Here is a 27,144-nt window from a genome sequence, read left to right as displayed (position 1 = left end):
TCAATCACGATTTTGAAGAAAAGCCAGTGACTAAAATCAATCGAACTACCCAGTCCTATTCATCAATTTTTGCTTTATTGGCAGCTTATGCTTGGAAAATTAAGTCTCACAAAAGGAACCTGGGGAGGGGCAGGACGTGTCTGCCTGATAGTTGTGTTGCCAGATATTATCTCGAAGACAAAGACCTGCTTAACACCAGGTCTTCGCAGCTCTTCTGATTGCAATCTCATTTCACTTGTCCTTGGTAGTGCTGTGTTTGCTGTGACCTCCAGCTTGTTAAATATTCAGCAGAAAGTTTATGGGCTTTCCCATAACCTTGATTAAAAGCCTATTGGGAACCTGAATGCTGAACCAAGAACTTCATTTTCTTCTTCTTTTCTTTTCATTCTGAAAAGCAACTGGAGTAGTTCATGCTGATTTCTGTTTTGTTAAGAGTACTTCTAATCAGCAGGCTGAGGGCCTAAAGATGGGACTGGGAATGTGGGGTGGGGAGACAAGAACAAGCCAAGAGCCAGTCCTGAATTGCCTTTGTCCTTTACAGCTAGAATCAATGTCAGCCACAATATTCAGTTTGCAAAGCTGGATCCCCTTGTCTTGAGAGGGAAATTAGATTGTGGATGTAAATAAGGTGGGCCTTAGGAGAAAATCCCCACTTATTGTTTTCTTCTTTCTCCTTTTATTGCACCAAACCACTTTGTATATGTGTGTTTGCTTATTTGCTCTCAGATATCTGTATGTGCTTTAACTACACATCTCCTTGAAAGACAACTCTTCCTCTAAACCATAATTTCAATCAAATGATGCAGCACATTTAGATAAAGTGTTGTCTTTCAAGGAGATGCAGAATTCAAAGCATGCATAGGGTTGTAGGTAGAGGAAGCAAGAATGGGGAACAGGTAGACTCACAGAGCAATCCTAAGACCAGTTGGTGCTGGTTAAAGGGAAAGCGCCCCCCCCCCTTTTACACTAGGCTGGTATAGCTTCAGGGATCAGAGATCAGGCTCCTTGGAAGATTTATATGGCTTTTGATCAAGTAGATCCAATGCTACCAATGGCCTATCCCTAATAAATTTTGAGGTTTTCTGAATACTATTGCCAGTGGTAGGCGATGAGTGTGGTCCTGAAAACCTACCCCTTTTGTACACACTGCAGGTAATCCATAGCAAATAGACATTCAGCCAAATGGGCCCTGTTCTTCATTCATTCCAAAATAAATGCACATCCATTTTGTCTGGTCACTGACCCTGTTAAATCACCATCCCTATTACGTCCCTTTATTACGTTCTTAAAATTATGGTAGCACAAATGGTAGTGTTGCCATTCTTAAGGATTTAGTACTCGGGATCTGCAAAATGTTAAATCTAAACAAAGGATGGGTAGATATTTCTTCTGCACACATACACAAAAACATGTGCATGAATGCTAAGGTGCCATGCTGTGTACAGCCTGCCATTGTACACTGTCACTGTTAATGTATATTTTGAACCACTCACAGTTTGTAGGCTACTTGTGCTTATGCAGTATATCAGGGGGAAGTAAATGCAATGGATGGAGAGGCTGAAGATGTATAGGAGCAGAGAAAGTGGGGCCGGGTGGAGCTTGCAGCCTACACAGGAGGCTAAGGGCTCTTGTCCGGCTTCCTTACCCCAGAAAAAAAAAGTTATTTAGTGGTCAATCAGAGCAATATGAAATTGGGTTTTTCTCCAGAATGTTTGTTCCACTTTAGCATGAAAGAGCAGGTTTTCCATGGGGAAGGAGGAAACCATTCAGACCTATGCCTAGAAAATGTGGGTCAAGCAGAAAACCACTTGGGCCCATGCTTTGTAGGCATGGGACAAGCAGAAGTGTGGATGAGCCCTAAGACAAAACCACAATTAATTTATTTCAGTTCCCTAGAATGAGGGACTATAGCAACCAAACCTAGAGGTTATATAGCTAGTACTGGAACTGATGTGGCTCTCTGGGGTCATCTGGTTTGTGACTTTTGTATCCTGAGTTGAACTGTCTACATGATTCGAACATGTAAGAAATCAGCACTTGATTCATGAGGCTCTTGTCCAATGTGGTGATGGACAAATACCAAATAAACATGCCTTCCTAATCACAGATCTGGGGATCCAAAGCTCAGAGAAGCATTACTCATTATTTTCTCAGCTGGAGATGGAACAAATAGGCGGCAGCTGGACGCCAAAAGAAGATTTATAGAAAGGAGTCAAAGGTATCTGGATTTTCATCCTAACAACAATCTATACAAAATGGTTGTGTTTCTCTCAGAAGTAAAACAGGTTCTTTAGGTACATAGCCAGTGCAAAAATGGGAATATACTTTTTAGTGTTTTGTTACAGAAAACAGCATGTCTCTCTGTCTGACCCAGCTCTTTCGGTTTATTTGTGTCTGTTCCTGCCCTGTTAATAGATTATTCTCGCAACAGCTCAAAAACAAAATAAAACTGCATGTTTCTACTACTATGTTGGATAAACAGAGAATTAATTGCTCCCAGTGAGATCCCAAGTCCACGGAAGAACATTCATTACCTCTTCCTACCTTAACTATTCTTGCAAAGAAAAGTTGCGCTCATTAAGCTTAGACTTCGGCAACCAAAACGAATCAAGAAAGAGATTTCATTACAGTGGTCAGCAAAATCATTGGCAACCCCAATCAACAAGCTCATAAAGGCTCTAACACTGAAAGACCTATTCCTGCTAATGAAGTGAGAATTCATTGATCCAACATGATTAGTTTCCAAACTACGAAGATAACAAACCTCCTTGCTCAAATGCTTTGTCACTCAAGAAATTTCCATCAGGAAAGTGCAAATGTTTAATAATGTATCAGAGAAGAGTTGATGATACATTGTAACGGGTCATCATTATTCATTTATGCGTCTTCAGCCAGGTAAACTGATGGGGTTTTGACAAGGGACTCCATAAGAAAAGTCATATGGAACTTCATGGACACATTAAGAATTAAACAGATTCTGCACATTACAACACAATGACCCAACCTTTCCCTCCCCAACTGCCAGGAGCCAGAAATAAAGAGGATGAAAGTGCCCTGCATTAAATACCAACTTCCAATGACTAACATTTTTTTTTTAAAAAAGATGCAATTTGTTTGGAAATGAAGTTGCATATAAAATTTGGATCATTTGAATAGTCCCCACCACCACCACCACCACAACTGAACTGTCCCAGTCTGCACTGGATTTGCAACCAGTTTCATACATAAATAATTGTAGCTGTTTTTGTGTATGAAATTGGTTGATATGGGTTTTCATTTTTGATGTTCCTTGTTGCTAAATCATGTTGAGATGTTTCATAGGAAACAATTCATAAAGGAAGATGGGATGGAAATGTATAAATAAATGCAAATTCACTGATGACGACACCACTTTAATTTCCTACGGTGACTCAGAATGATTCCCTTGGGCAAGGTGTGTATATGAATAGATCTATGCATGCTGTACACCTCTTACTAAGTGGTCTGTACAGATATTAGGTGGCCTATACAAGAAAATATTATTAATAATAACAACAAAAATTAAAACATGAAGAGGTCAAGGTAGATCTGTAAGACTCCAACAAAGATGGTGACAGTGATAATGATACTGTTTTCCCTGGAAGTGATTTGCATCTCTGACCTATTTTGCTGTTGATGCCACCCTGCAGAGTCTAATAGAAGCTAAGGAAATGAAAATGAGAACAGAACCAAGAGTTTTTCATCTGACCTAAAGCAATTTCTGAAAATTGCAAAAAAAGAATCTAACCACAAGGACGCTCATGCAATGATAACACCAGCTTTATTACACAATGACTCAGAATGAATCAGCACCAGCAGAAGCCAAAACTCACATTCAGCATTGTAGTTATGCAGAGTTTTGTCTGTTAACCTCAAGGTTAAAAATAAAAATACTTTAAAACAATTTTCATTGATCAAAAAATGCATTAATTTATAAATGGGATGTTGTGAAGAAAATAGAAAACGGAGTTATTGCCTTGTAACTTTTAAATAAATCATTGCTAACTTCATTACTTATGACGTGACTTCTTGGATTACAATAGGGTGATTCAGGCCTTGATTTTATTGTCTCTTTTTCTTTCTGTGATTAATTCTGTTCATCTTCTACAAGCCTTTGAGTGCAGATTTTTTCTCCAAAGTCATAATATGAATTATTCAAGGACTTAAATGGGATTTAACCCAAAAGAACATGCTTCTAGACCACATGACCATGGACAAATGTCTGAAGTTGGGGGGAGAATATGTGCCAGTCTAGAACTGGAAATAATGATATCTTCTATGTGATTGCCCCACTCTGTCTCTATTTTATTTTATCTTATTTTATTTCCAAGAAACTCAAGATGGGGTCACATTTGGATACATGACTACCAACAGCTTAGAATCTCAGGTAACTTTCTGAAACTTGTCATTTTCTGCAAGGGAAGAAGGGAACCTCCCACCTCTTCTCATTTTTTTTCCATCACATCATTTTACATCTCCCCTTTGCACATGCAAATTGACGAGAAGCAAAACTTTATCTAAAGCATAGATTTTTGCCTTGCTACCTAGGTATATTAGCTGCAGTACTTCTTCTCACCTACACTGTGTTCTCAGGGCACATCACAACACAATGCATCAGACTTGCAAGAGGCTTGGAGGTAATGAAATTTATTGCCTTGTTTAACTCTCCTTCACTACAGTCGTGAAATCAAAGCAACTGCACTGGCAAAACCTGTCACTCCAAGCAAACTTTGGCATAGAATTCCTAGCTCAAGCATCTGATTCCACTTAACTCAAACACAGTTGCAGGAAGGCACCGTTCAAATCTGGGATAGGTAATATTATTTATTTATTCTCACAGGATTTCTACACCGCTTGATTGTAAAAATCAACAACCTCAAAGCAGTTTACTAATAGAACAAAACAATAAAAGTATCATTTTTGGGACTCTTGGACTTAAAAGAAGTAAAAAACAAGACTTGGATTACAATTCTAAATATGGAGGCCTGGCAGGAAGAAACATGGACCTTATTGGGACAGAGCTTCTCCGAGATTTGGTGTTTATCATAAAGGACTATCAAAAAAACCGGCAGAGAGGAAAGGAGAGAGATTTAAGGGCCTCGGACGTGAGGTCACCAGGCTGACACCAGATGGATTGATGGACATCGGTTGGAGATTGAAACCGGGAAAGGCGGGGAGTGGGGTTTTGGGTATCCAAAGGCGGTACAAATATATTTGGTTTTTTCTTGTAAATATTTTGCTTTGTTACTTAGATTAAAATGGGGAATTCGTGAAATGGAATTGGGGTTGACTTTAGAAAAAGGTATTAAGAATAAGTTTTGATGTATAAAGATTGAGGTTTATGTAAGATTGAGGTTTATTTTATGTAAAATTGGTTAAGTAAAAGGATTTAAATATAATAAGGTAAAATTTGGGGATAGGAACTTGTTGAATTAAAAACTGAATTGGAATACAAGAAGGGGAGATGTGGGGAAGTCAAGGAAATATGTGATTGAAAGTTATATGTCTGTTTTTTGTTCTTTTTTGTTTTTTGTTTTTCTTTAAACTTTTTGAAAATTTCAATAAATATTTTATAAAAAAACAAAACAATAAAAGTATCAGTAAAAACAATTTAAAACAAACAAACAAACAAACAAACCAGCAACTTTAAAAAATTCAAAAAAGTAATTAAAGTGTAAATGCATGTGGACATTTGGTCTTTCCTTCCCATATTGTTATGTTCCATAACTTTCATTGCCTCTTACAGTATAAAAGGTAAAGGGACCCCTGACCATTAGGTCCAGTCGTGACCGACTTTGGGGTTGTGGTGCTCATCTCGCTTTATTGGCCGAGGGAGCCGGCGTACAGCTTCCGGGTCATGTGGCCAGCATGACTAAACCACTTCTGGCAAACCAGAGCAGCACACAGAAATGCCATTTACCTTCCCGCCGGAGCGGTACCTATTTATCTACTTGCACTTTGACATGATTTCAAACTGCTAGGTTGGCAGGAGCAGGGACCGAGCAACGGGAGCTCACCCCATCGCGAGGATTCAAACCGCCGACCTTCTGATCAGCAAGCCCTAGGCTCTGTGGTTTAACCCACAGCACCACCTGCATCCCTCTCTTACAGGTATAGGTTCTCCTATTTTCCTAAGATTAGTATTATTAATGTGTTAGGGAATATGAGTAACACACACAAACACATACAGCTGTTTTCTGGGGGGGGGGAGCGCAGGGGACGTCAATCTCCTTTGGGGATGGGGATATGAATACTCTCTCTCTTAAATTAGGATTGGGGGTTATGCATATTATTAATTTGCCCTGATGTTCATTCTTTTTTTGTCTCTTTTATGTTTGCTTACTTTTAGGGGTGGGGGGAGAAATTAAATTCAGTTAGCATTTTCAGGTGTACTTATCCAATTCACAACTTCAAAAACAAGCCATCCTTAAAAACTTCCATTTTTGTAAATTTTGGGATGCAATTCTTTGGTTGAGTGATGTGTACAAGAATGCATATGCTAGGATGAAGTGTGCATATGAATGCATATATTAGTGAAAATAACAAACAAACATGCTTTATAGTTGGGGAACTGTCTTTGCAAAAAAAAAGTTTATATCAGGAAAAAATTCTGTGCAAAATTGGGTATACAGTGGTACCTCTGGATGCGAACAGGATCCATTCCGGAGCCCCGTTCGCATCCTGAGCAGAACGCAACCCATGTCTGCACATCTGCGCGTGCGCGGGTCGCAATTTGCCACTTCTGCACAGGCGCATGATGTCATTTTGAGTGCCTGCGCATGCGCGAGCGACGAAACCCGGAAGTAACCCATTCCGTTACTTCCAGATCACCGCGGAACGCAACCTGAAAACACTAAACCTGAAGCGTCTTTAACCCGAGGTATGACTGTATTGGGAGAAATGGGCACTATAATACTGATGAATTTTCAAGGGGACTTTTTTAAAAATGCAAATTTGTGTGGGAATGTGGGTAAATGAATTTAGGACTGGAAAACTTGAAACTGAAAGAAGCTAAAATGACAGATTTGCCTAACCCTATTAACACTATAGCTTTCCTCTACATAAATGTTTTACATTTTTGTTCCTCTTGTTTTCCCATATCTTGACGGGCTTTCTAGAGCAGTAGGATTAATTTCATCTGGCCACAGCCATCACCACTGCTTTGGCAAGGCTCATTATCGTTTGGCAGGTACAGTTTCCTTCACCCTACAAATTTAGTCATGTCATACCATCTTCTCCTGCGAACACTGAGGGCAAATAGTTCCATCATTTGTGTTGCAACTGTCTGCTCTGTCTATAAAGCATGCCTTGCCATGGCCTGCTGTCTCTTTTGCCAATATGGAGTTTCCAAGGAACAATTTATTCCCACACAGTCTTAGACAATATACACCTTTTGCATCTATGTTCTCTGATTTATTTCTATAGCTGCTACTTTAGACTATTTTTGTCCTTTCCATTTTATTACCAACACATGCCTCTCACCCTTGATTATCTTTTACACCTCCCTGTTTATTTGCAGATTTCTCTCCCTTCCCAGCTCACACTATATTTGCTGCTAAGTGGCATGCATAACCCTAGAAGCATCCATCAATATCTCTCTCTGGGGAAAAAAAAATCCATTTACTCTATCTGTCCTTTTCCTGCCTTGACTCATCTCATTTGATTTTCATAAGCACCACTGCTCTTTATCTAAAATCCCCTTGCCCCTGATCCTAAAAGGCATTGTGCTGATTTTCATCCCAGTTGACAAAAAAATTACATTTGCCATGCGTTTCTGGGAGTAAAACTATTGCACTTTTAATATCATTAGAAGCAAATTCAAAGTCATGATTTTAAGCAAGGATATATCAATGAAAAATATGTTCCTTTTCAATTTACATTGCATTTGGATTACTTGATTTTAGATACACTTGTATATGTAAACTGCAGTCATCTACACTGGGCAGGGTGAGGAAGAGGCTGCTCAGTGGTAGAGCACATGATTTTCATGCAGAAGGTCCCAGGTTAAATTCCAGCATCTCCAGTTAAAGCATCCCAGGCAACTCTGATGAAGATCTCTGCCACAGGTGTGGGGAAATTTGCCCCTTCAGATGCTGCTGAAATACAACTCCCATCATCCCAGACAATTTACCAAGCTTGCTTGGGGCTGATTGGAGTTGTCATTCAGCAACACATGGAAGGCTAAAGTTTCCCACATGGAAGGCTAAAGTTTCCCACCCCTGTTCTGCAAGTGGACAATACTGGGCAGCTTAGAGCTATGGTCTGATGCAGTATTGAGCACTCACACTTTATACCATGGGTGCCCTTTGTGGGATCACGTGCGGCGCTTTGGACCCCAGGGAACTTACCAGTTGTATGGGCTGGCCTGCCTCTCAGTGTTATTCTTTGTAGGTTCACGACCAGCCTCAGCTAAATTAAATTACACTGCTGGGAGGTGGAGCCAGTCACATAAATAGGGGGTGGAACTGGCAGCAGCCAGGCAGTCCGCTCAGGAGCTTCACCCACCCAACCCTCCCTTTGTTTAATGTTTCTTGTTTGCACGTTAACCTTTTTCTTCCTGTTTAGTGGGGGCTGCTATGTTCTTTTGACTGGTTGCTCTTGAACTGGGAAGAAATTTTCCTGCATTGGCAGGTTTTGTCTTCCCCGTAGCAATTCGTCACAACTTTGGCAGTTTAAGGCCTTGGGCGGAATCCTTTAGTCTTTTCTTCCCTAAATGGGGTGTGTGTGTGTGTGTGTGTGAAGTGATGACTCACTCCTCCCCTGCGATGGTGATTCCAGCATCCTCTCTTAAAGGGGTTGTAATATGGGTGTCACTGGCCATACATTGAAAGGTTGTCAGTGAACTACCCTGCGTGCGGGGATATGTGGTGGGCTGCCTGCATACACATGCGTCTTGCAGGGCACCCACATATCTCATTTACCTTGAGGAGCCCCAGTTCCCCCAGTTGGGGGGCTGGGAAGGATACACGCCCAATGCCTAAGCTAAGGTCTTCCTACATTTGAAAGTTTAATAAAGTTGTGGCCAAATTTTAATTCCATAACATGCTGTCATGAGTCTTTATTCCTTTCAGGTGGTCCCTGGGGGCTGGGACGGTCATTGCCTGCTCACGCAAAAGATAGTTTCATATAGTTATTATACAGTGAAACTTAGGGATTTTGGTACAGTGCATATTTTCCTCAAAAGGTGAGAAAGGCAAGGTTCTTTATCTTCACAAGATTATGGCCTTAGATCACTACTTTTATTTATCCCGCCCCCCCAGGTTACCTTTAAGAGGGTAAAACCCTCCCAAGGTGGCTTAAATAATATAATGCAATATGACTGCTATTAAAGTAACTGCAAATAAATGAATATAAACTACCAGTGCATATCGTCTCCCTACAATAAATAAATAGGTATCCACCTAAACAATGTCAGAAATATTAACTTGGGAGAATGCCGGTGAAAACAAATGAGCCTTTAGGGTTCTCCTGAATGCCTCTAAAGATGGGGGCTCAACAGTTCTCATCTATTTCCAGAAAGACTGAGCCACTGGGAAAAAGACCCCCTCCTGCTGCTCAGTAACCTAAATGGGCACTAGTGCTGTGACAATATCTGCCCTTCAGTTTCTGAAAAGTTTTCCCATATGAAAGCAGCTTCCTTTATCTGCTCCATTTGCAGAGCACTAAATTATTTAGAATGTCACTGGAATTTCAGTGGGTACCAGAATTTGAGTTTTCCATATCCTTGTGTAGTGGCCAAGGGTAGTTTGGGCGTGTGTTACTTTCCAGCACAAGTTTCCAACAATCTGCAGCCTCTCCAGCTGCCTCTACTTCCTGATGTGAAAAAAATGCTCCATGCAGCCTAATGAAATCTTCCCCTATGCTGGGGTGTGGAATCACTTGTCAATCACCTGACATGTCAGTGACATCAGGCAATGCTGCTCTTTGAAGCTCTTAACTGCCAGGATTTCATAGATCAGGGTGAGGTTGTTTGAAAGTTCAGTGCTTCTCTTTAAACCTTTGCTAGTGAGTGGAGAGTTGAATCATGCTGGCGGCAGGGATATGCTTTGTGAGGAACATGCTGGCAAAGCAGACCTTAGTTGGATCAAAATTTAGCTAAGCATGTCAAAGACGCTGAACCTTACTGATGAGAATTTCACTGAAAGTTTCTCTTCCTTTTGATAATTATGGGATGATATTTGTTTTCCCATTAATTGATGGAGAATAGTTTAAAACTGCAGGATAAGTTTTTGGCCCAGTACATTTGGCACAAAAGAAGGACCTTTATTTTTTATCTTAAGGCACAGGGAAATAGGTGAAGGGTTGAAAAGGGACAGCATCTTATGCTCTAGCTTCTGGCAGTTATAACTGAGGTCTGAGAAATCCTGGAGTGGAGTTTGGCTTAGTGCATATTAACTTCTTTTCTTTCCATTCTTAACCTGAAACTGTTCTTAACCTGAGGTACCACTTTAGCTAATGGCAGGGCCGTCTTACCCATAGGCACTAGGGGTGCGGGACACCCAGGCGCTGGGCTCTCGGGGGTGCCAGACTGAGAGTCCAGGGCTGACATTTGAAGTCTGGGGATTGGGAAGAGCCGACAGCCACCACACTGGGTGGAGCAGAGTCTGTTGGAGTGCTGCAACTCTTCTGCTGTGGGTGAGTGAGGCGCTGAGGCAGCCAGCCGGCTCCGCCCTTCTGTGCGCATGGGATTGGCGGGCCATTGAGAGGCCTGCCCAGTGCATGCCTGCTTCGTTCAGCCGCCACCACCTTGGACTCGACTGTTGTTGCGTTGGGCTCTGCTTGCCCCCCCCCCTGGTGCCCGGCCTTGCCCACCCTAAAAAAGGTCAACAACTTTGGGCTCCCCCCCCAAAAAAAGGTCGACAAATCCTGGCAACCTGGGGGGGCACTGGGCGGATCTTTGCACCCCGATGCCGCATATGCTTAAGATGGCCCTGGCTAATGGGGCCTCCTGCTGCCACCACACGATTTCTGTTCTCATCCTGGGGCAAAGTTCTTAACCCAAGGTACTACTTACAGGTTAGCGGATTCTGTAACCCAAAGTGTTTGTAACCTGAGGTACCACTGTATAGCACTAATGTTGCCTTGCCCGCAATACTTTTCAATAGCTATAATTAATTTCTGCCAACAGTTTTAATGGCATGATATATCCTCCTATTTCCAGATCTATTGTCCACCCATGTTCCAAAATCTTGAACAAGTTCCATGCTTGTTATCAGACTGCCAACCCAGTAGAAGACGGCTTTTGAAATGTGGGCAGTCTCAAAATCAGTTCATGACATAATATGGGAGGATACTGTTCAAGGAAGGAATGAAGGAAAGAGACAAAATGCAGCACAACTTGGATCTCAACCTGTAACACTCACCTGCACCACTCATTAATGGTGGTTTTGCTTTTTAGTGTTATTTTTAACAGTAGCAGCTTTTGTACACTGTCCTGCGTGAAATCTACACACATATAAAAAGCATTTTAAAAATGCTTTTTTTAAAAAAAAAAAGCCAAAAAAGCATTTTTTTAAAAAAAATACATTGAATTTTCCATAAGGCTCACCCTCGCCATCTAGTGCCACATTGCATACTGCACTTACAACACACATAACATGTTTTATTTGCAGCTCTATAGCTGAGTCTCTGAACACTTTGGTGGAAAGAAGTTTGAGAGGAAAAAAATATTTCTCTTTCACTTATATAGATTCTCCTCCATCCACTTATGTGAATAAAAACATCTACACAGACACATGCGCGCACACATGTGCACACACACACACACACACACACACAAAATCTGGATCAGGACGATTAAATTGACCTTCAATTATTCCAATCTAAGTAAACATTCCAGTTCTGGAGCATGGCACAATCAATTATTTCAAAGTACTCTTTCGGAAAAAGTGATCATTGCTTTATGTGTGAATGCTTTCTCTGTACAAACAGATTATTGCAAGGACAAATGAAGGTGCTGACAGGAAGGATAAGGTAGGCAGGGATTCAGAGACAGTCAGATAAATGTCGAACTGGAGGAGGAAGAGGAGGAGGATAGACATTTGAATAAGATGGGGAAAGGAAAGCAAAGATGGACTTGAAAATAAGCAGGTGGTGAGAGCAATATGGCAAAAAATGTACAAAAAGAATCTGGCATTTACAACTTTATTTTCTAAGTGATACATGCTGGCTTGCAGTTTGGCTATTCAAACACAATGCCAAGAATATTTCTGAGAAGACAACTTGCTCCATTAAGTAGTTGACAAATTTTCAAGACTTCTGTTCCACTTCTTACAGCTGTACTGTAGAAGTCATTTACTTTATAGTAATCAGTTTGAGCTTAGCTGATTAAGCTTTTCCAGTGCTTTACCGACAGGGCAATCTGTAAGGAACGTTAACACCAGTTTTTATCCCCGGAGACCAATCAACTTGCAACAGGATTGGTCAAGTACATTTTGGGTTTGTGTGACGCAAACCTCATTCTGTTCCATTTGAACGTGCAGTGCTCCATCCTTTATACATCCCCTCAAGTATTTTCTAAGTTGTCCCCTTGGCTTGCAAGACCTGGAGCAGAAGCTCTTGGGTGCCTTTGTTGTCTGAAGCAGAATAAAAATAGGTGTGACGATTGAGTAGGGGTATCTGGACCCCTGGACTCCAACTCCCATCTGCCCGGGCTAGCAAGGCCAATGATGAGAAGTGCATTCCCCAAACACCTAGGTGGCTGCCTCTGCAAAAAGTGGATGGTTAAGAGCAACCACTCTATTTTAATTGTGATGTCTTTCCAAGAAAACACACAAGAGATACTTAAGGAATGGATTTGAGGTGTCCAATTGCCTCAGAGACAATGCCTAGCTTTCTTCCTTCCACCACAGCTCAGTTTCTGCCAAGGAAATCCTCCCCACTCCCAGCAGAGTAATGCCACGCCCCCCCCCCAGCATTAGTTAAGCCTGTCTGCTGCTCTGAGCCAAGGAAGAGGGGGTCTGTAAGACTTCTGAAAGGAGAGTCTCAATGGGAGGACCTCCCACTTGGATGTCTTTCCTCCCACTCACTGTCCTCATGAGAGTCAGTAGAGAGGAAATGACAATAATACTATAACTGCGTTTCTTTCATGGTGGAACTCAAATTGGTGTATAGGGGCGTTCCTAGGCATTATCCCACACAGTCACTTACCATACTTAGACCCGCCAAGCTTTCACAAGCTACCTGTGGCCTTCACCCCATGCTGTGGGATTCCCCTTTCTCCCTGTAACAGAAATCAGCTCTCTGAAGACTGAGGAACATTAGGTTACATCTACATAATTTCAAGCCTCCCACAGTTCTGAAAGAGCATTTTGCCCCATGGTAATTTGTATTGGACAAGATTAAATTGCATAGCCACTCTGAGATCGTGCTACTGGTCTCACGGGTCCTTGGGAAATAATAGCTGGTGCCCTGGGGGTGGTGGAGAAGGAAAATAAGGAAGAAATTGTTATTAGCTTCAGAGGAAGAAGTATTTATCGTGCGGCACTACGGGAAATCTATAACAAGCGGAGGTTGACCCTTATATATCATGCTAAAAGAAAAGAAGCAGACAACTATTTTTTCCCCACTTCCTCCCTATATGAAGCTATTTCTCTGTCATCACCTTTATTATTGTGAAGATCCATTTTTCTCCCTCTTACATCTAGAACTTAAGGGATGTGTGGAATGGGGACAGACTTCTCTTTCAAAGAAGGGAATGTTTTTCATGTCCTTGGGTTTTCAAGAATGTCTGATTGCAAGCAGACATTGAAGGAAAGGCCAGGGCTGGGCCAATACTTTCTGCTGCCAGAGGCAAAGGACAAGACGGGACCTCCCAGATTCCATGAAGAGAATCCAACAGGTCTGGCAACAACCCAGCAAACCCCCCCCCCCATTTTAAAAGGGCATAGGATGTCAATCAAATCAACCAAAGGCCTGGTTAAAAAGAAATGTTTTTGCCTGGAACCTAAAGGTCTATAACGAAGGCAACAGCTGAACTTCCCTGAGGAGACCATTCTGCAGATAAGGAACCACAGCAGAGAAGGCCCATTCTCCTGTCACCCTCTGGACCTTTCAAGGCGACACATGAAGAAGGGCCTCTGAAGATCTCAGGGTCCTTGTAGGTTCATATGGAAAGAGGCAGTCATTGAAGTATTGTTGTCCTGAGTCATTTAAGGCTTTATAGGTCAAAACCAGCACTTTGAATTGGGCCCGGAAACTAATAGGTAACTGGTGAAGTGGACACAGGATCGGCGTAATATGCTCAAACCGTGTTGCTCCAGTGAGCAACCTGGCCACCGAATTCTGCATTAGCTGAATGAAATAAGCTTTATGGAAAAAGTCACCTATTCACATAACTATGAGGAATATTTGAGCTGAAATTATTAATACTAGCTTGTAGTGGCCCACTTTTGAACCATGGTTTGCAATACCCTGGGTTGTATTAATGCCACAGGTTCTCACAGTGCATAAATGCAGTGAATTTTGTACCATACTTTAATCATTCAGTTGCCCAGCTCAGGTGTTTCCTCTCACGAGGTTCCATTTTGCGTGTGGTGGGGAAGCAAAACACACTCACCGCTCCTTCCCACTGCATCATGTTCTTGATTGCTCATCCCTACATGGGGGACTTCATGTCTGAAGTGGAGAGCAGCTTTTTACTTAGGTTCCCATATGATATAGAAACCTATGTTAAAGGACTAGGGGCAGATTTCTGTTTCTCCTCCTTTCTCATTTTTCCAGTTCTGAGTTCAGTTCCGAACATTACCCCAGTTTTTATGATGATTTTTTTAAGAGTCACTATGAAAATTTGCCATCATTTTAGTGATGATTTCTCCCAATACAATTTCTTTTTGTATGCAGTTTTGGCTGCTATACACATTTTTTTTAATTGGATTTTGCTGCATCAGGTCAGTAGCCAATCTAGTCCAGTTCTCACAGTGGACTGATTAGAATCACATGAGTGAGAATGCCCGAGTAGATCTGGATCTCTATAGGATCAGGTCACCAGATAGTACAAGGATATAATATTTTCTTCTCCTTGGTAAAGCACATCCAAGCCTCTGCTGTCATCTGATGAATACATTTGATAATTTATGGTGGAGTAAGGGTCAGAGAGCATCAAAAATTGAACTCAAGCAGAATACAGCTTGCACTTGAATACACAATGCCAACAGCCAAAGGGTGAGCTTTCCATTAATCGCATTGCCAATGACTTCAGCCCTGACCCATCCTGTAAATGTGGAAAGTAAATAAGCTTGTTGTGTGTGTTTCTTCCAAGGTCTCTGAAGAATAAATCTCAATCAAATGTGTTTGATTGAGGAGGTGCATTTATAGGTGGCTAATTTGTATTGTTATTCATCCACTTGCAACGCCCAAGATTTTGAAAGTGGTGTGTGTTGCTAACACTCATGCCCATTTATTCCTGAAAGGATCTCAGAGTAACTTCCTTTGCATCTCCCATTCACAGTTATTTTGTGTGAAATGACTAATTGGTCAAAATAATCAGTCTGGTGCAAACTATCCAAAAACCGAATATTTTGATATGATGTATAACATAATTAGTTGGCTTCAAGTAGGGATAGGGAGAGATTAGATTGTGTTGACATGTTAATGAAAAACTACATACTTTTTACTTATCGGATCAATATACAAACCAACACAGAGATATCCTTTGAAATTTGCACTTCTCCAAATGTTGCAGGCAAGTCAGTTCTCCACATGCAGAGAGACAAGGAGGGGCAGCTGCCCCCAATCAATAACAATTAATAAAAATACATAGCAAACTGAGGTTCTGCCCCTCCTCTAACAAAAGCCTTGCCCCCCCCCCAAGAAATCCTGGCTACGCCTATGGTTCTCCAGTTAACCATTTGGCACAAAAAAGCACTTGCTAGGTAAAGTGTGCATACAATGCATAATATTTCGTGGCATGACCCCATGACTAGCAGTTCCCTAATAATACAACCATCTGTCATATTATTAACCAGGTTAATCTGGTCTTTGATTCAGTCACTTTGGGTGTTTAGGTACAGGAAGGGAACAGTTACCCTACATGTGCCCATTCAACCACTTTGATTGGAGGAATTGGCAATAGCCACATAATACCCATTCTGCAGCTGGAAGAACTCAAATCATTTTGTGTGGCAGCACCTGCACTTTGGAACTCCCTGCCTATTGAGATCAAGCAGGTGCCTTCATTGTATTCTTTCCATCGCTTGCTAAAAAACATTCCTGTCTTGACAAGCTTGGGAAGTTGAGGTAATATGAATCTGTTTTATTATTTTAACTTTTATGTGTTTTAAAGTAGGGTTGTGGACTTTCCTCGATTTCCTTGTTTTATTTTTCTGTAAACTACTTTGAGGTTTGGTTTGGTTTTACAATCAAGCAGTGCATAAATTTTATGAAATAAAATAAAAATAAATAAATTATGTTTCAGCCAGGTGATCCCAGTCTGGGTTATGAACTGGCAGTGATGCTTAATTTCTGGGCTCTGGGGGTGGAATAGGCCCTGCTTTTGAGGGTAAACTGCTTCATCATCCTGAAGCTATGGGGTCTCAAGGGGTGGTAGAGCAGCATAGGCCTTCCTACTCACTTTCTTGGTGTGGCCTGGGAAATGGGAGTCAGGCTGGACAGCCATGCTGCCACTTCCAGTGTGGTGTAGTGGTTAAGAGCGGTAGACTCGTAATCTGGGGAACCGGGTTCGCTTCCCCGCTCCTCCACATGCAGCTGCTGGGTGACCTTGGGCTAGTCACACTTCTCTGAAGTCTCTCAGCCCGTCTCACCTCACAGAGTGTTTGTTGTGGGGGAGGAAGGGAAAGGAGAATGTTAGCCACTTTGAGACTCCTTTGGGTAGTGATAAAGTGGGATATCAAATCCAAACTCTTCTCTTCTTCTTCTTCCTGCAGGCAGGGCTTAGCACCTTAGTAGCTGCAGTTTCTTTCAGGTTGAGGTTTCTTCCTACATCAGTAGTGTTTTCCTTCTGAAGTGGATTTTATGGGTTTAATCTTGGACAAAGAGGCCCTACCTTAGTCCAGCCTTTGTGTCTATTTCTTTATTATGATCAGCAGATACAAATAAGAAGATGATAAGCATGTGTTGTCAGATGAAGACTACTGGACTGAGAGAGTGAAGAGACACAGGTAGAAATCCACACCCAGAAATGAAATTCACTGGGTGACCTGAACGTCCCAGCCTAATCTACACCTGTGATCATAAAATGTGGGAAAAGCTGGAGAACCATGAGTGTTGCCTTGAGCTTCTTGGAACCAAACTCAGTTCTGCCACTTGATGGCATCAGGCTAATTCAGGCCCAATTGCTATGCCAGCTCTGATGCTATATAATTATCTGGTGCTGCCTAACCAGGGCTGAATTGTCTTGTTAGGATGCCCAGTGAGAAACTTAGGAACAGATTTTTTAAATTATAATTTTAATCATGTTTGAGGAACCTCTGCCCCTGCAGATGTTGCTGACCTGCAACTTCCATTAACCCTGATAATTGATCATGCTTGCAGGGGATGATGGAAATTGTAGTTTGCCAACATCTTGAGGACCAAAGGATCCCAACACCTGGTTTATAGTTTTTCCTGTCATTTTTTTGAGAATGGGATAGAAATGCTGTTGATGAGGGGCAGAGGGAAATAAGAGGAGAGAGGCTACCACCTTGGTTGCCATTTGTCCTGTATTATGGAAAGGGAATAAAATAAACCAGTTTTTAAAGTCCCTATTTTATTATTGCCAAAGGATAAGAAGAAAAAAGAGCTTAAGATAGTCTGAAAATGTGATGGGGGAAGAGTGAGAGGAAATAGAGAAGGTCATAAAAAAGGATTGCCTCATTGCCTCATAAATAATAGAAATATAAATGTCATGTGAATTTTATTTTACAGCATGGGCTGCCTACTAAAAAAAATAAGAAGCAAAGGAAGACTCTTGTGAGGAGAAGGGCTACCTATTCTGTGTCACTGAAGATAGTCATTCATGCTCAGTGGCATTCCAGTCCTTCTGACATCAGCTTTCTATTGGCCAAGCACACCAGGTTCCATGTGTTTGTCATTTTCAAACAGAATTGACAAGATAAGGGATTGCTACACTCAGATCAGACTGTTCTCTCTGTCTCTGATAAATCCTCAGTCTAATCCATACTGGGTTTAAGATCCTCGAGATAAACTCATCCTCAAAACTGCAAACGTAAATGGAACTCTGTCAACAGCTTCAAGTTCATACATTAAAGAATGACTTCTTTCTCTCTGGGTTGCTATCCATTTTGACTTTTGGGGTTATTGCTAGTATAGGGCCCCATTGCTTGCTTTGAAATCACATGCACACCAGTTTGGACTCCCTTTATACAGCTAATGTCCAGCACTTTTCACATCAGTAACAGCAGTGGGGAAGGGATATATAAAATGAAAGAAATCTGCTTTGTTTCTCCTTTGTATCCTGCTACAGCTGATGAACCTGTCTATCCCAGCCCTTGTCACTTCCACATACAGTATTTTGACCTGTAATTCCATTCCAGTTCCATGCTAATCTGCATTTTTGAAATCCATTCAAAATATTATTTACACATGCATTATGAAAATAGGGATATGGTGTAAGTATAGGGGTGCAAGCTGCCAAGAGCTGCATCACAACATCCAGAGAAGCATGAAATCCAGTAAATAGCTGGGATCAAATTCCTCAAGCATCCCTGGAAACACAGAGCTTTTGATGTCTTAGCTATTGTGGGATGAGCTCTTCAGCAAAGTGGTGGCTGTCAATGCAACACCGACACTTTCCCTAAAATAGCAGGGAAAACGAAAACAACATACATTGCAGGCTTTGCTCTGCAGTTTTGCACTAAAAACAATGACAAAGTGAAGTCTTGAAAAAGGGTGCATATTGTATTGTTACTATTGCTACTAGGTTAGGAAAAGTAGCGTCTCCTAATAACTCTTGGCACACTTTACAAAGTTCCCAGTATTATTTGGGGGAAGCCATGCAGTGAAAGTTGCAACAAAGTGATTTAAATGTATAGTGCAGATATGCCCTTAATAATGTGAACTGAATAAAGTTCTCCTCCATTCCTACTGAAAACTGTGTCATAGAAATTTGAAATGGAGAGGTCTGCCAGTAGTGATGATGGTTAAATGGAACCACCATGTGCAGGGTCAATGTGCCATTGAATGCCAGTTGCTGAATGGATCAGTGTGGAAGGGTTTCTCAAAGGCATCTGGGTGGCCTCTGTAGAAGCAGGACACTGGAGTTTGGACAGATTCAGCACAATGCTTTTTATGTCCTTTGAAAGATAAGCAAAGGAATGCAAACTGAGGGAGCTGGCAGACCTGTGAATGTAAGCCCCATTCCATGCCCAATAAGCACAGGACGCCTTTGCCTGGTGACACCCATAGATTGCAGCAAAATACTGGGCAAGGTTTTGCCCAGTATCTTCCACCTATGAGGGGAAAACCTATATAAGGCTGCCTTTTTTCTGGATCTCATAGGCTTTTTGCTTTAAGAGCTTCCCTCCTGCCCACCCACCCTCATGTTAGAGCCTTCACTGAACAATTTTGGGTCATTGGTTGACAGGGCTGTAAAGGATTTCCCCCCCTATCAACCTGATTGACACTTGGTTGGGGGTTTCTTCCGCCTTCCCCTCAGTGAAATTATAGCTTTCCTTTGTTAGGCGGAAGAACATAGTTTGCATGAGGGTGGAAATGGCACTTGATGGGATCAGCATAATTAAGGGGACTCCCCATAAGGGGCCTGAGGGGAGCATTGACCATAGCAACCACAAGCATGTCTTTGGTATCTGCCTGGTGTGAATCTGCACCCTGGTCTCCCAGTGAGACCTTGCTTGCTTGGCTTGCACCACGGCAAGGTTCAACACTGGCTGACTCCCATCATGCAGGTTTGGAGCGATCCAAACCCAGCAGATCCATTCCATCAGCATAGGGCTTGTGGAATGATGAGCTGATCCTGGGACCCAATGCCATGCCAACCCTTGCCTTGTCTGCTGCTCTCAATAAATATTTGGCCTGATTTTATCCCATCACCATTGTGCAAGTTATTTTGCTGCTCTCACGGGTCACATAATGCACCTGCCTGGGCAATCCGCAAGCTGAACTGTTGTAGGCCAAATATAAGATGCTGCATCAAACAGTGAAAATTAATTTAGTGCCAGTCTTCATTTGTGAAGTTTTGTGAACATCAAAGAACTGTTTCTTGAATCTTCCCCTATGATATGAAAGTTTGGCACATCTAAAATATTTGCTGCTTTGATTTTCACCTATGGCTGTTATGGCCACTACTACCAAACCAAATTTGATGCTATCAAGATATAATCATACATTATTAAGAGTGTACAAAAGGACTGACTCATTTAAAATGAGAATGTTCAACCTACTCTGGGTTTTTTGATCTTCCCCAGTTTCCTCACCTTTTAATTCAAACATGCAACTAATGACTACCCAAGAAGTGATGTATGGGAATGGTCTCAGCGGGTCATCAAAAAAAGGGTTGACTTTTCTCAAAGCCTTATAGTAAAGTGTTCAGCTATTACATTCTCCCACCTATGTGCAGGCTAATTAGATTAAAGGTAGAAGATCAATCATGCAGTACTGTCTTGCTAAGATTAATTACTCTGCCCCTCTGCAAATTAATTATTAGCATACCACTTTGAAGATGGGAAAAATCAGTAGAGTTATGGAAGAACCCACAAGTGGACATCAACATAGGTGGATACACACACACACACACACACACACACACACACACACACACAACACACACACAGTATATATATATTTCTATAACCCAGTGACAGAGTCTACCTCTTGGTTTAAATATACTGTTTTTTGAGCATTAAATGTTGTAGAACTTCAGTGTCATTTTTTCAAAAAAAGTTGAGTACTTTGAGTACATTATTATTATCCTTAAAATCGTAAACATTTCTTTATTTCTCAATCTGAACTTAAAAGGGGCAAGAACATATATCCTTATTGGTGAGCTATGGCTCATTTTTTGTTTATTTTATGGCTATGTTATGGTTTTGTACACACAGTTTTATTATTCTATATTGAAAAATGCTAATTAAAAATTAGATAGATAGATGATAGATGATAGATAGATAGATAGATAGATAGATGATAGAGAATTAGCCCTGGCACACCTACTTTTTCAAGTCTGAAACACCATTGTATATTGCATACTTGGTCGTTTTCGTTTTCATATCAAAGTCTTTTTTGACAAGGGATAAGATTTCGTTTATCTGGTTGACAGAAATCACAAACTCTACTAAATTGTTAATCCCATTGCTCTGCTCCAATCATTATTTGGACAGAACTATGAAAAGCAGTGATTTTGAAATCACAGTTTAGGGAAGCTAACAAGCCTTAAGAACAAGGAAGCCCAGAAGTCTCTGAACTACTCCACAAAGGGCAAATTTAGGTAAACTGCCAGACCAAATGATTAAAAGCTCAAGGAGATTTCCTTTATAAACACTGTGCAAACTCCCCAAATGCCATGTGACTGACACAAGCCCCATCTACAACCTGGCCAGAGTAATTTAATCTATGATAACATTCCAAAACTGGCTACAAACCCTATACCTTGGAACTTCATGTCTATTGACACCAAGTACACTCCTGCTTGGTAGAAGTTTAAGACTCCTTCCTGGTAGAAGCACATGTAAAACACATTTATTTTTAGTATATTGTTGACTTTAATGATATTTCAAATCATTAAATGCTTGTTTTTAACAGCATTTTATTGATAACTTTTGCGTTTTATTTTCTATAAACTGTTTGAAGGTTTTATTATAATCAAACAGCAAAGAAATTTTGTTCAATAAAATAAATGAAAGAACTTCGTACAGCATGCATACAGAACTAACACTTGTCCAAGTCTCTTTTTTAAAAAAAGTAAAAGTTAAATGTTTGATAACTCACATGAACTCTTTTTTTCTATGTACTGCACTTTTAAAGTTCAGTTAATTCTTTCTCATTCACTCACACCACCACCCTAGAAAGTTAGCTGTGTTATTCTTCTAGTTGCTAGTTAAATTTAACTCGCTGGATATAGTCCAATTTTGCCAGCTGCCAGTGCAAATTAGGAGTGGCTACAGTTTGATGATTTGCATGTATACAGTCTCAGGTTCAATTATCCACATTCAAGTTCAGTTCACTCAAGCATTCAGTTGAAAAAAGTATATCTGCCACAAAACAGCTCTATGATTCTAGTTCTTGTTTCTATGGAAAACATTTCATATATCATACTCATCTGATGAGGGTGTATTGTGAACATCCTGAACATATTTTTGTGTGAGAGTAGAATCACTAAAGAGCTACATCACAGTAAAGAATCCCAGACATGGTTGAAAACTACCAACATCAGAGGACACAACATCAATTGCATACGTCAAAGCACAGCTATTGAAGTCGAAATCACATTAGTTGGGGTATACATCTCCACACTGCAGAACACTAATTATTCTTGGTATTGGATTTCAACTTGAGCTGTCAGATAATTAGTCATCTAAGAAAAATAGGTGAGTCCAACCTCCTTGCAAACTTCTCACATCCGAAGACACATCTATCACCACATCAGCCATGAGGTAGTGATGTGTGCCACTACTTATCAAAGTATATATCATTAGGATCAAACTGACATTGCAGCTATTTCAAATGGGACAAATACCCCTCCCTAAGTTGAGGGGAAGAATCAGAAAGGGCATCCCAAATGGCAACAACTGCTCCAATCTCGGTTTAAGCTGAAAACACAGCCCTTTTCTAGATTGACCACTAAGTTTTAAGTAAATGTGAGGGGGTTACAAGCTGTCTCTGTTACCATCCAACCTGTGCACTCTCTTGAAGTGGTACTCCTGTACTCATGGAGACTTCCTGCATACTTTAGAACTTGTTGTGAAACATGAGCACTGGAGGCTTCCCTCCAATGTGTGGCTGGAACTAACATGTTTGTTGCTGCTGTCTCCTCTCATGAGTTTTTCCTCCCTTAATGATTGATTGATTGATTGATTATTTATCTGCAGATTTATAAAACGTTTTCCAACCAAAAGGTACCAAAGCAGCATGCAATTAAAAAAAAAATCAAATACAAAAGATAACAGGCCCAAAACCAAAGAAATAAAACCAATTCTATAACTCTATAATTCTATATTATTCCATAATAGTCCATGAACATTAAAAATAAAAATAAAACTACAAACTTACAATTTGCTTTGCTGGATCAATGCCAGCTTGGATATATCTCTCTGAAATTATACAACAACCTAAAAAAAAAATCACCCCATAAATAGTAGCATGCCCTTTAAGAAGCAAACAGCAAGTGTGATTTAATTTCATTATTCATTTCTGCCTCAGCTGCATTTTTCATCTTTTTGCAAACTCTTTATAGGCCCTTCAATTGCCCAGTCCTATGAAAAGCCTGTCTTTGTATTTTACCCAAACAATGAAACATACACTGAAATTAAAAAAGAAGCACTCAAAGACAGCTACTGCTCCGTGTTTACTATTCTCTAAGGCACTTATTAGCTTAGACCCCACAGGTCTTCTGGTCCTGATTTCTATCCTGCTTTTCCACATAGGGCCTTCCTCCAAGAGCTGGGTTACTGCATCCTAAATACCACCAGTTTGGTCCGTATGGGTTCATCATCTGAATCTCAAAATGCAGCTCAGAAAATATTACTACAAGGCCCTTCAGCCATGGACAAAATGATGACCTTTGTCCTTTCAGGTGCAACAAAACAAATACTATTTGAATCAGAATAAATTGTCACTATATACTGGATGCTCATTTTGGACCCATGAATTCCCTAGAGTGACAAATGCCCATGATGCAACAGACTTACTGGACTCTGGATCTGAATTGCCATCTCCCTCTGTCCGACTGTTGGGTGATGTCTGCTCATAGTACTCCTCTTGCGGGAAACCAAGTGGCAGAGGATGTGCTGTGCTAGCGGTGCTGCTGGGCTCATGGTCTCCTAGCCCACTGTCACTGCAGCTTTCCTGAGAACCATCCGGCAGGTGAAATGTAACTCGGCGCTGCGACTGCAGAGGAGAAAAGAAAACCATATTGTTCCAGCAGTGTTCCCAGGTTGTTGTTGACTATAACCAACTTATGAAATGTATTCTGCCCTGGTACCTATCAGGATGAACAGATCTGCCAATTTTGTTTTCTCTCCATTTCTCTTCCCACCCCCCAGTTCTCCACATTTCTACATCAGTTTTTTGGAAGTTATTTATATATATTTAAACAGTCCTCATGGAAATTTATCAGCATTTATCCTAATGTACACACATGTGTGTACACAATTTTTCCTAATATGCATACTTTGCAGAGCAATTTTCCGTAATACATTTCACATTGTTATTTTTATTATTATATTCACATTACATTTTATTTATACTTTACCCTAGCATATTCATTTTTGTATACATTACATGGCTAAAGAACTGCATTGTCCATAAGGCAATACGGCCCTCAGGCTGAAAAGAAAGGTTCTACATCCCTGTCAAAGATGATACTATAGAAAACAACTGTATTTTATAAGAAAGAGTAAGATTCACTTTAATATATTCAGTCTGACACTCTCATGTATTGGTTGTGTGTACTATTCTGATACTCTCTCTAACATCTATATTTCATATTTTTCATAGAGAAAGAAAAAGGATATTTGGAAGAGATAGAACAGAATAATGGGAAGTACCAATGCTTCCATCCATCCATCAATCTAACCAACCAACCAGCCAACCAACTTTACTCCTTATATTTATGTTCTTTAGGGTGCAGGAAATCGCACATTACTTTGAACGTGACATTCAGAACAATACAAAGGATGTAAACATCCCCTTTTTTAAAATAAACCAACTGAAGGCTTTTGCACTCACAAGATAATGCACATCAAATTACAGTCAGATTATTTTTAAACATCTAACATAAAACTGATATTTAAGATCTTAGGGAGTTCAGAAGCTTAGAGAGGAGTAAGAATGACAGTACTTAATGTCTGTTTCTCCCAACAACCTACAAATGATTTTTTTCCCTTTTAACTTTTCTTTATTCTACCACATTTCTTCCCGGCTATCAATATTTAATAACAATGAGTGATTTATCTTAAACAAACAAAGCACCCTACTCTCCAATTAAGAATATATTTTTAATTGATAAGTAGTAGTCTCGTTTGACTGTTACTGTTCCCGTGTTGCTCTAGTCCAGGGGTCAGCAACCTTTTTCAGCCATGGGCTGGTCCACCTTCCCTCAGACCATGTGGTGGACCGGACTATATTTTGAAATAAAATATGAACAAATTCCAATGCCCCACAAATAACCCAGAGATGCATTTTAAATAAAAGCATACATTCTACTCATGGAAAAACACCAGGCAGGCCCCACAAATAACCCAGAGATACATTTTAAATAAAAGGACACATTCTAGTAATGTAAAAACATGCTGATTCTCAGACCGGCCGCAGGCCAGATTGAGAAGGCGATTGGGCCGCATCCGGCCCATGGGCCTTTGGCTGCCTGCCCCTGCTCTAATCCTTATGAAAACTTACCAGCATTTTAGGGCAAATTTCTCTTTATATATACATTTTTGTATGCAATTTTGCCTGATATACTCATTTTTGCAAGCAGTTCCTCCCAATATAAGGCATATATAACATGCATGCCATTTTCACAGCTAGATACATTGTATGCTCACTTTCGCTTAATATGCACAGTTTGGGGCACATCATTTGGTTGGAGAACTGCACCCTAAAATTTAGAGAAATGTAAATGGCAAAGGATGGCTGTGTTTTTGTTTGCATATTGTTTCAGAAAGTGCAAGTTATGCACTCAGTAACATTAAAACTGAATCAAAATTATCCATTATTCCTAAACCCTGCTCCCCACTCCCATGTAGAGTACAATTGTGCCTGAAAAGAGCTTGCGTTTTCAACCAATTTCTCCATCTGAAAAATTATCTAAATGCCAAAGTGCTACAATGGAAGTATGGTATAGGTAACAAGAAACTCTAAAATTCTGTCACCTTTCCTAAAGGGTGAAATGTTCTATGACATATTTCATACTGTTATAATTTGTTTCCTGCAATAAAGGGAAATTATTTTTGCTCCCAAGGTTGCCAAAAGTGTAAATGCAATTCTTCTAAGGAATGTCAGGTGTCAAATGAGGTCATGCCATCAACCAGGGACATTTCCTGAGCAGTCATATTGAAGCAAAGAATTTTTTGAAGAGCAGAGGTTCTTGAAAAATGTCACTGGACATCAGGGATGGGGACACTGTGAAATTCCCCAAGTTTTTGGTCTACAACTCCAGTTAGTCCCATCTAGCATGGCCAGTGCTAAGGGATGGTTGGAGCTGGACTCTAACACCATCTGGATGGCCACATGCTTCTCATCCCTTTGCTAGATTATGGCCTAGGTTATGGGGTGTTGCTTGGGGTGAGGTAGCTGTTAGAAATGAGGGAGAGACCTTCACTGAAAACATCTCCACCCAAATTATTCACTCACAAACGCTCAAACAAATATTGGCCAAATTCTCTATCTACCCAAATTCTAGTCGATGTCCCTGTAGTAAAACCATCACACCATGCCTATATTTATTTTAAAACTCAGAATATGCATTGCCCAACACATATTGTCATGCATTCTGTTCAGTAGGCAATATCCCTGGTGGATTTAGTTTGAAATCTCTCATATTTAATGAAGAGTTATCTTTTGTTCTTTTTAAAATAACGGGTGAGCATATTACACAATCCACCAATTGCTGGATTGATGGGACAATTTACTGGGTTGGTTAGATGTGAAAAGCTTAGTAAGACTTTAGACCTGTATTCTGACAAAAGAAGCACCACCCGCTTAAGTAACTGTCCAAAAAGCTGGAGAAGAGCTGTGGCTCAATGGTGACTCATCTGCTTTACCTGCCAAATGCCCCATGTTCAATTTTTGGTATCTCTGGGTAAGACTGGGAGGGACCCTTGTCTGAAGCCCCTCTAAGAGCTACTGCCAGTAAGTGTAGACAGTACTAAACTAGATGGACCAATGGTTTCACTTAGCAGCTTGCTATATTCACCTATGGTTTGACTCAATTAATCATATGCACCATTGGGGGAAATCCAAAGCCCTGGCCTGAAGCTTACTGGTTTTATGGAGTGC

At 40.7% G+C, this 27,144-nt stretch overlaps 1 protein-coding gene across 3 annotated transcripts in view; it reads right to left on the bottom strand.

Moving 5' to 3' along the window:
- The window catches only part of PCDH11X (protocadherin 11 X-linked), a 737,057-nt gene that overhangs the window by 148,412 nt on the left and 561,501 nt on the right, over nucleotides 1-27,144 (bottom strand). For all 3 annotated transcript variants that reach the window (XM_083595815.1, XM_083595814.1, XR_014543680.1), the window contains one exon: nucleotides 23,838-24,036. In XM_083595815.1, the coding sequence (XP_083451941.1) occupies nucleotides 23,838-24,036 (199 nt within the window). Of the gene's footprint in view, nucleotides 1-23,837; nucleotides 24,037-27,144 lie in introns of those variants that run through there.

The sequence above is a fragment of the Podarcis filfolensis genome (assembly GCF_964270895.1).
Source record: "Podarcis filfolensis genome assembly, chromosome: Z".
NCBI lineage: Eukaryota > Metazoa > Chordata > Lepidosauria > Squamata > Lacertidae > Podarcis > Podarcis filfolensis.
The sequence above is the reverse complement of the archived record's forward strand: the minus strand, read 5'-3'. Positions and strand labels throughout refer to the sequence as shown.